Source organism: Vanellus vanellus, assembly GCF_965231255.1.
Source record: "Vanellus vanellus genome assembly, chromosome: 5".
NCBI lineage: Eukaryota > Metazoa > Chordata > Aves > Charadriiformes > Charadriidae > Vanellus > Vanellus vanellus.
This window is the reverse complement of record NC_138910.1, coordinates 16,989,247-16,999,274: the sequence shown is the minus strand read 5'-3', so window position 1 is coordinate 16,999,274 and position 10,028 is coordinate 16,989,247. Positions and strand designations below refer to the sequence as shown.

Sequence of the window (10,028 nt, the reverse complement as noted above, 5' to 3'; positions counted from 1 at the left end):
TCAAGCTCCTTGACTGAAACAGCATTTCACTGCTTGAACTGGTCCCAAGCGTATGTCAGCTTCTTTGAACCCCACTGAATTACCTGCCATTGCCTCACAGGTTGGGGTGTATTTTATTTTTGTTCTTTTTGCTGGAAGTTGGTCATTGCCTTTAAAGACTTAGCCAGTAAAAGTTGAAAGCTCTGCATCAGGAATCAGCAAACAGAGCCTGGCTGTACCTGTGGCCGAGGGAGCACCTCTGCTTTGTCAGTAAAGTGTGGGGCCAAGCTTGTTCTTGATATTTGGCTTGTACACTACTCATACCGTCAAGTCCTCAAGCCAGTGCTTGGCCAGTGGCTGGACATCCCGGAAGGGGATGGACCAACAACACAGCAGGGACTTTACTTAGTGTCAGGCCTAGAGCATCAGATGGACTTGTTTATACATCAGCAGTTCCCAGATGTCCTAACCAGGACAGCCCATCAGTGTAGTCTTGACCTCTTCCTTGAAATGCAACACAAAGAATTAGTTCCTGTGAAATCCAGCTTCTGAATGCTTCTCTTCACCATCCTAAAACTAGAGCAGCTCCCCCTCTGGTAGGGAGACTGAGGAAGTGAAACACCTACAAAGACATGAGTGACTGTGCAGCCTGACTGACTGCATACTAAGAATTATCTACACGCATGCAAATGAGGGGCTCCTCTGGGTTGGGCCTGAGCCAGACATTCTAGCAGCACCAGCTGAACTAGAGCACTCAGAAAATTAATCATGTTTTAGACATGTAACTCAGTCCCCATTAGAGTCCATTATACCTCTCTTTTATTTTCCTGGTCTCCTCCTTAGGCCAAAACCCCAACAGTCAATTCAGAAAAAGAACATTCCTGATAGTCACTTTTTTAAAGAGTCAATTAGAATTTCTCCAGCCTATGGTGGCCACCTCAGCCTGTTCTGGGAGCCCCCTAATATGCCATGCAAAGTCCCAAAAGGTGGGAAACCAATTATGAAAATGAGACATGAGGGGAGGACGATGTATAATCCATTGCTCTTCCATATAATTAACCAGGAAGTGTGTGGGGGATGCAGATTTCCAGAGCTGAACACAGTTTGCACTGGCACTAACAGACATGGGCTCAGCGATGTCCCTGTTCTGAAAAGGAAGGGCCAGCAGCTCTTCCATAACAGCAACTTGAAAAACAGAACGACCATTTCAATCGACCTTCCCATCCCAAGCACCATCCACTCCTATAATGCAACTGTTTGCACTGCACACTGTGTATAGCACCTGTAGCCCGTTCCTTCCTAGCGGTGCACCTATCAAGAGATCTAATGGAGCTGTGTCCTAGCACCTATCTTTGCACCTACAGTCTCCTGAGGGTGGTTCGTGACAGGGCTGTCAGGTCTCCATGCACCACATTACGGAGCAAGCCCTACTCTTCCATCATCTCTTCCATCAAGTCAGCGTAGGGCTCATGTGCCTTTGTTGGGGGCTATGCTGTCCTCTCCCAGCGAAAGGCTGGGCACAACTATTGTAGGGATCTGTTTTCTAAACACTGTTTTCTGACAGTGTCTAAGTAATTAGCCGACCTGGAAGGTTTGCTGAGCTTGTCGGAAGGACTGGAAAAGGACCCCTTCTAGGAAAACTGCAAGAACATCACATTTTGCAATTTAGTCTTCACCTCTGAATGATTTCCTAGCTCCTGAAGGTCATGCCCCAAGTAGAGACTTCTTTTCACTGAGTCAACAGGTCACTGTTATGTCCCATTCCCTAAAAGTAAAGTCTAACTTTACACAAGTGGACTTTTCAGCATATATCTCTGCCACCTCACAAACAGCCCAAGTCCCACAGACCTGGATTTTCTCACCATTCCCAGAAGTTGTAATTAGCTAAAACAGATGACAAATCCTTGGAGAGCCATGCACGTCCCCACCCAGACCACATGAAGCTAGCACACTTGCATTCTGTGACATTTAAAGAGCACTCCCAGCCCAATATTTTATTCATTAAGTTTGTGTTTAAATATATATATGTATATAAAAATCATCAGTGTATTATTTTCTAGGTGAAAACCACTCACATATGACCAAAATAGTCAGCCAGGGCAAAGGCTCAGACTGCCGAGGTCTCCACCCCCTGTGCAGAGCTCTTGCCAGAGAGACTACCTGAGATATTATCAGACTCTAGCAGCTCAACAATGCTGTATGGAGAACAATCTTCCAAACCCAGCTTGCTGCAGAGCCAGCCACAGAAGCCCTTCTCCATATCCCTGACAGCATGCCACCAGTACCCAAAGGACCATGCTACCTGTGCCACAGCCGAATACAGGCCTAGGGAAAAAGACACAATCATAATTATAATTGGGTAGAAGATGATCAAAAAGGGACAAAAGGTGATTTTGTGCCAGAAGGTCCTCTCTTCATTGTACACCAAGAAGATATTGTACCATGTAATGGTTCCATAGTAGAATGAAACCACGAAGGACACTACAAAAATGATAGGGAGGCAGATGATGGTCCAGAGGACGATGTGGGGTCCTCTGTCCAATCCAACATCACATTTCTTCTTCTTCTCAGGTACATCCTCTTTAGGAGGTTCCTTTGACTTAGCCAGTTCCTGCAGCTCTTTGTCTGTTAGTGTGACATGGATGTCCACCATCTGACCCTTCTTCTTTCCCCTGGTGATTGTTCCAGTCAAGGTGACGTATCGGCTGTCTAAAGGCATGTTCCAGACACCTAAGGACACAGATAAACTCGTCTATGTTAGATTTATTTTCTGTATGGATTATTTTGTGTAAATCCCCAAAGACAATTAGATAGTGCATATGGAGTTATAGTTAAATTAAAAAAAGATCTGCAAGAAGCAATGCAGTATATAGAAGATTATCACAGAAGAAAATGGAAGAAGAGCTAATGAGGGAGAAAACAGGAATTCCAGATAGCAGAAATCACAAGGGAGGAGACTCCAGCATCTGCACTGGGGACAATACGTGAAGGGAAAGTGCTGCAGGAGTAAGAGAAAGAGATGAGACAGGTGAGACAGATGAGACAGAGTACTTGAATAAAAAATGGTGTGCCTATTTTCTCTGGTACCCACATAGATTTATTCTTGAACAGGGTGGACACTTGGCGTAAATTAGTTAAACATGACTAAGACTCTTGTTCTGGAATAAGCACATCCACACTTTGAGTTATACTTGAATAGCTGATACTTCACTTTACATTTGCACTGTATCTCAATGCAAAATAATTACCAAAGTTTAGCAAATCCTTACAGACTCTCATATAATTATATTTGGGATCAACAAAGGCACCAAACAGAAAAAGTGTTGTGATGTGTGTTAAAGTCACAAACAGACTGCCTTAGTTTCCAAGTGACATTGGTTTATGATGGTCCCTGCAGTGGTACTGGCCATAAACTCTTCTATGGGGATAAAACATGCTTCCTCCTGGTCTTAATTCTGACTAACTTGGAAAGAGGTCTTCAGAGACTCTTAAAAGGAGACAGAACAGTTTGAAGTGGTCCACAAAAATAGAAAGGCAGCAGATAAGCCATAAGGATAGGGGTTGGGATTATGGGGGAATTTGGTGTGGCTGATGGACCAGGAGCATGCATTCACATTGAAGACCGTCTTGGCTTGCTCTGCTGACTCACAAGAGGATTAGCCATAGGACCTGCCTCCCACACTGCTCCCGTGCAAGGCTATCCAGGACAGACATCAGAAGTGAAAGTGGCTCCAAGATGCCCCATGATGACTTTGCCCAATAATTGCTCTTAAAGAGGAAGCTGTCTTGAGAATATGCAAACAGAAGGCAACAGCAAATCCTAGATAATGAGTAAAACTCCCTATCACAGGTAGAGCCACTAAATCCATCTTCTTCCATCCTTTCACTTAACAGGCAGTTGTTTTAGGCATGGACAGGGGCTTGATCATAGCATCACTGGCTTAAAGCATGCTTAGCATTTTTCTGGATCAACCCCAACCAGCATGTACATTTAAAACTCAGAGTGCAGCAACAACCAAAGTCTGCAAAGAACTGCAGAAGACACCAAATCAGCTTGTAGTGCTTTATATTTCAGAGCATTTTCATGTATGAACTCAAGCTCTCTTTGCCTGCAGTTTTGGAGAGGGTTGGTGCCACAGTCACTTCCATTTGACCTCAGTGCATGCTGGCATCAAAAAGGTTTATGGAAAGTGGGCATTCCCAGGAATACGTACCATCTGCCATGGACTGACCCAGGAACTTGGAGCCTTCCTCAGATGTCCTCTCCCCTCCTTCTTCATCCACCTGTTCTTCTTCCACCTTATTCTCATTCTCTGACCGATACACTATTATTGACTCGGGACGGGACTCTTTCTTCTTCTTTTTCCTCCGGTCCATAGTGGCTTCCCCATCAAAGGTGACAGTGGTTGCCACAGCTCTTCTCACAGTGCCACGGCAAGGGCTCTGGCTTCCAGACTTGGTCTCTTTCTGCATGGTCTCCTCCATCCCACTGCTGCTCTCAAGCACCTCACTTGGCATTTTGTAGCACTTGTTTCCAATCTAACAACTCCTGCACTTAGAAGTCATTGATTAGACAACAGTCCCATGGATGCTTTGTTTTGGTAAGGTGTCCCACTGCTGACATCCAAACTATGCACTCCATTCCCAGCCTAAAATGAGAGAGAAGGCTGAAAAAGTGTCTTTTTCTTACCAAGCAGAAAAAAATACTAGAATTTTCCTAAAAAGGATTACTTCCAGCTGGTTTAAATGTCATCTGAAGATCCTTATTACTGTCTTCAACATCAATTTGATTACACGGATACATGTTTTGTAATGTCATCTAACCCTGATTCTCAGGTTCCAATTTTAAATATAACAAACCAAAGCTATTGGAAAAGGAGAGTACTAACATTTTGTCCTGGTTTCAGCTGGGATAGAGTTAATTTTCTTTCTAGTGATTGCTCTGTTTCAGATTTGGTAAGAGAGGAATGTCAATAATGCATATTGTTTTAGTTGTTGCTAGGCAATGTTTATACCATGCAAGGACTTTATTCAGCTTCCCATAGGAGCTGAGAAGGAGCATAGACAGAACAATGGAATGGCCAATGGAATATTCCATACTGTAGGTGTCATACTCAATATATAAATGGGGGTTGACCTGGGGGCGGGAATTCATGATCACTGCTTGGGAAGGTGCCAATTTCACTAATTCACTGGGTGGTGAGAGTGACTTGTGTCATCATTGTTATTGTTATTGTTATTGTTATTGTTATTGTTATTGTTATTTTCTGTTATTGTTCTATTAAACTGTCTTTATTTCAACCCACAAGGTTTTTTTCCCTTTCCTTTCCCCTCCTTTTCTCCTTCTTCTCCCTACCCTTCTTGAGGGGGAAAGGGGAGACCTGTGTGAGTGGTCCTAGCTACCATCTGGGGTTAAACTGCAACACATTTATAAGAAGAGATTAAACAAGTACGGCTTACTGGGTGATTTTAACATTCCTCTGCAATGCTGGAAGCAAACAGAAGACAATAGTTTTGGCCCACATGCATGAGAATGAAGAAATGAAACCATAGACAAAAAGAAGTTGACTGATTTAAAGGACTGGCCTAGATTAGAGACAACTGCAGCAGGAACACTGCGCTCATCCTGCATTATCCAATATAACAGCTATATTGGTGCCAGCCTTTCTCGTTTTGAGTGTCTTCTGATTTACTGCTCATTGCAAGGACATTACAAAAAGTAATCAAATTATGTCAAAATGAATGATGTTTCAAACCTTACCAATTTAGCATTATGTAGCACTGTCAGACCTTAAAAATACAGTATACACAGTGGATTTAAAGCAAAACTACTATTAAGATGACTTCACTGGGGAGGGAATTCGAAACCACAGCAAAGTCTTCTGATTGTGCAGGGAAAGCAACCCAAATCTTCACAAATCTTTGTAACATATAAGGGCTCCGTTTCTTACTCCTCATTCAAGCAAAATTAACAGCAATATCGAGTGACACTGTTATTTATGGGAAAGCTGCCTAAGTAAAAAAACATATAATTAAAAATGCATTGAGGCAGACAAATCCTCCTCCATGAACATGGAAGACACAGGATTAATGGTTCTCAGATTTCATAACTGTGCTAAGTATTCATGAAGTATTTCGGTACAAATCTGAATACACTGAATAATGTTTTAACAACTCTGAAGAGCTCGTTTGAACATTTACATGAATTTAAAAGAATGCACATGACCAACAGTTAAGCTTCTACCTAGTATCTGAGTCATCTCTTGAATAGGAAACTAGGGAACACAGCTGCCATAATTTATACCCCACACAATGCTGGGAAATTGTTTTACTTGAACAGATGCTAGAAAAAAGTTGAGCATTTTTAGATTTGGCAGTATGGTCTTGGTCTTCTTACAGATATAAGATTTTGCTGGTTTGTTTTGAAATTTGTTGCAGAACTTTAGATCAACTATTTATGCCTCGTACACTCACACACACATACACTCCTCCCCCTCCCCTTTAAATCGTACCACCTTAACACCTAAGACTGTGGCCAGTAGGCTCTGTGGCTTTAAAGAACTCAACAATTCAGGTTATTTTTTGCATTAGAGAAAATAAATCTTTCCTGGTGATCAGAAGACACATAAAATGGAATTCAAAAAAATCAAGATTCGGCACACCCCAGAAGTCAGACTGCTTCTAAATCACTGGGCAGGGAGTAGCCTCAGCTAACTCTGCCACACGGCTGGGAACAGATTGTTTAGATTGCCATCTGAGTTTACGCCTGCCATGCGAAAATGTATGCCTAAATTTGCAGACATACTGGAAAACAGCTCTATAAAATACTACATTTACTGCAAATACTTTCCCCTCACTGCAGTGTCAAGTGTTGCACTTTAGAATTACCTAGAAGCAACTCGGTTTAAATATTCCACTATTGATCAAGGGAAGCAAGACCGAAGAGGGGCAGTGATGATGAATGCCATAGTCTGGTGTACCAAATAAGTGTAGTTCAGTGTGTGGGTTGTCCAAGATCACTACCTGTGCATTCTCCTCTCATCCCAAATTCCAAGCCCAACAAAGAATGGAGCAAAAAGAAGAAGGGAATTTTGCTCCCCTTGGGTTTCTGGAAGAAACATCTTATCACCTCCACCCCCCAAAAAAACCCCACATAACTGAGCTAATGAGAAGCAATTCCTTAATATAGTTCTTGTACCTTGTCTGCCTGAGGAATGTGGCCTTTACATCTGTTTGGAAGCAGCATGCAGATAGGCAGTTTTCTACATACCATAATATAAAAGATGAATGGGATATGCAAGAAACTTCACAGTGAAATCTAATGTTTTGCTTTCTACTTCCCCCTTTTAACTCCAAAGCAAACCATCCACTCACTTCAAAGATAGCATACGTGTTAACATTGGCAGGACTCAGATCTCTTCACATCCATTGGAATTCTGGTAAGCTTTGGTTCAGTGTTTTTTTAAAATGCCTTTATGGGGAAATGGAATGTTTATTCTATGGAATAAACTCACTCTTTGCAGTAAATTCATCCAGGAGGTACAATAGGCTTTAACGTTTTTCTATGAGGCTCAACAATAAAACTTTGTGTTTTGCCTCTGTGAAATCCTAAAATCACCTGACTGAGCCTAATGAGTCCCTAAGACAACAGTGAGAGTCCCCTCCCAGAGGCAGTGAAAAGAAAGCAGGCCTGGAGTCACAGAGAAGTCAAAAGCATCACTGCTGGGATGATCTATTAGAAGTCTGGAGACACGGAAGTTGATTTGGGATTAGATTCCCAAAGTTCCTGGCTGTAGTTCCATGCTCAGTCCCTACTGCCTTGGAAAAGGGATGATTTGCTAGTAACATTTTAAAATAACCCAAAGCTACAGGCAAAGATTTGTGGTTGGGCTTTTTTTCTTAGAATTTTATCCAGCTGTGACCTTGGTAAAACTCACAGTAGATGATAAGCCAATGTCAGTTCTTGGTGTGATGCCAAAGCCTAAAGGACTACGTCAGCCTTGACTATGCAAGGAGCAAGGTGATGTTGCTTTTGAATCTGTCACAGATAGGATTGCTACTGGAAACCTGTGTCCAGTTCTGCTCACCGGGCAGGCAGGATGCCGATTAATGGCCAGAAGATGCCTATGACATCTGAATTGTTTTGCTATGTCTGATGTTCCCATCCCCACTACAGCAGCTATTGCCACTGTGAGTTACCACCAGGATGAGAAAGAAACACCTCAACAACAAGGTTATCAAGCAGTGGCAGCTCAGTTTCTTCTTTCCTTGATCCTGAGCTGAGAAAAGGGGAAGGAGTGGGCAATGGGGGGCAAGCCCCTAAGAAGCGCCATTGCTGTAGCTGGGATAAGGAAGTGAAGGAGCCCAGCTTATTCTCTTTAAGGCACAAAGAGGTAAAATCTGATGTCAGTCTGTCTACATCAGAAACAAAAACACGGTGAAGAAGATCCCTCTGATCCATCAGAGGAAGATGCAGTAAGATAAAAAGCTGAAAGACAGAAATACAGGGCAGACGTTTGGTAGGTGTTTTAACAAAGTGGGTAGGTGTCACTTGATATACATCATGGAGGGCTGTGGATAGTTGTCACATCACCAGAAACTTCCAAATCTGGACTGTGTATCTTGGAAGCAGTTTTGTCACCAGTACTCTACCAGAAGAGGTGTTTATGTGGTCTTGTATTAAGGAGCAGTCAGACTGAAAGATCACAAAGATCTCTCCTGGTCTTAAGCCTGTTTCCACAGTAGCTGTTTATTCTTTTCTCATCTGTTTCTGCCAATGGAGCAGCTGGGATACCCTCTGCCACCTGGTCCAGACCTTCTGAACACAGCACTTTGAAACACCACCATCAGCCCCACATCTCGCAGGGATGCTGGTGAATCAAACAGGTTCTTGCCCCAGTCCCATTTCTCCAGGGGATATTTTCTCCGTAGGTGCAAACAAAAAATGGGCTCTTGCAGAAATCACAGTAGTATACACAAAGCTTTTTTTTCCCCTCTTCCTTTTCTTTACATCCTGTAAGAACAAAGTCAGCCCTCATCACTACACAGCTGTCCATGGCACCAACTTTTTCAGCCATACACTGAGATCTTCACCCCTTAAAAGCCTTGCTGCGGAGCTGAAGCATGACAACTGCCATGCATCTAATATTAGTGATGTCTCCCACATGGGAGCACAGGGGCAGTCAGGAATCTAGTAAATGTCCATGGGAGGGAAGGAAAAGAAATGGTCAAATTTCAGAGATAGCAGGGAGCAGTTTATTAGCCAAACAATTTGTTATTAATCTCCGTGTGAAAACAGATGGAGAACCCTGGGGAGGCGGCTCTGCAAAAACACTCTGTAGAGAAATTTTTAGAAGCACAGTCTTCTGTTACTATGCAGGGAAGGTACTGCTGCTTACGCTTCCCATGACAGTGTTAGTCTTTGACACACAAAACAGGAGCCTAAAAGCTTGGCCTTGCACCATTTAGGTCAAAGGAGGTTTTTTTCCATTGGTTTTCAGGGCTTGATCCTGCAACTAACAGAAGAGAAATTATCCGGTTTGAGTGCAGACAGGAGGGAAGAGCCTTCCCGCAAGCTAATAAAATCCTTGATCTTAAATCCCTGCTACAGCACAAGTAACCTTTTTATGACTGCTCAGAGCAGACATGAGAGGAAAAAATGTAGGTGGTAAGCAGTGAGGAGCATCAATTTTTATTTTTATAGTCACATAAAATGTACAACACATAAGAAGAACTGGCACTGCATCTTCACTCACATTATGCAGGGGTTATCTGCAGAAACAAAAAGCAACCTGTGCTTTAGAAGCACTGTGAGTTACCCAGGGTGGGGAAGAGATAAGGGGAAATTTACTCCAGAGACCTACCTTGAGAGAGAGTTCCCCAGCCACAGATCCTCCTTTGCCTGCTCCTTTTACTCCACAGCCTCCCCATCCCCAGTCCCTTCTCCACCCAACCCCACCTCTGATTTTGTGCATGTGCACGTGTGTTTCTGAGGATGCATGTTACCCAAAGGATTATTTCCAATCAATAGTATTTTTAAAAGGGTTATC

At 42.9% G+C, this 10,028-nt stretch overlaps 1 protein-coding gene across 1 annotated transcript; it reads right to left on the bottom strand.

Annotated features, from left to right (window-relative positions):
* Positions 1–2,086: 2,086 nt before the first annotated feature.
* Positions 2,087–4,497, bottom strand: TMEM169 (transmembrane protein 169; the record flags this gene model as incomplete). Its single annotated transcript, XM_082483514.1, has 2 exons — positions 2,087–2,709; positions 4,194–4,497. The coding sequence occupies 2 exons, from the start codon at positions 4,495–4,497 to the stop codon at positions 2,087–2,089; spliced, it is 927 nt and encodes a 308-aa protein (XP_082339640.1).
* Positions 4,498–10,028: the final 5,531 nt, after the last annotated feature.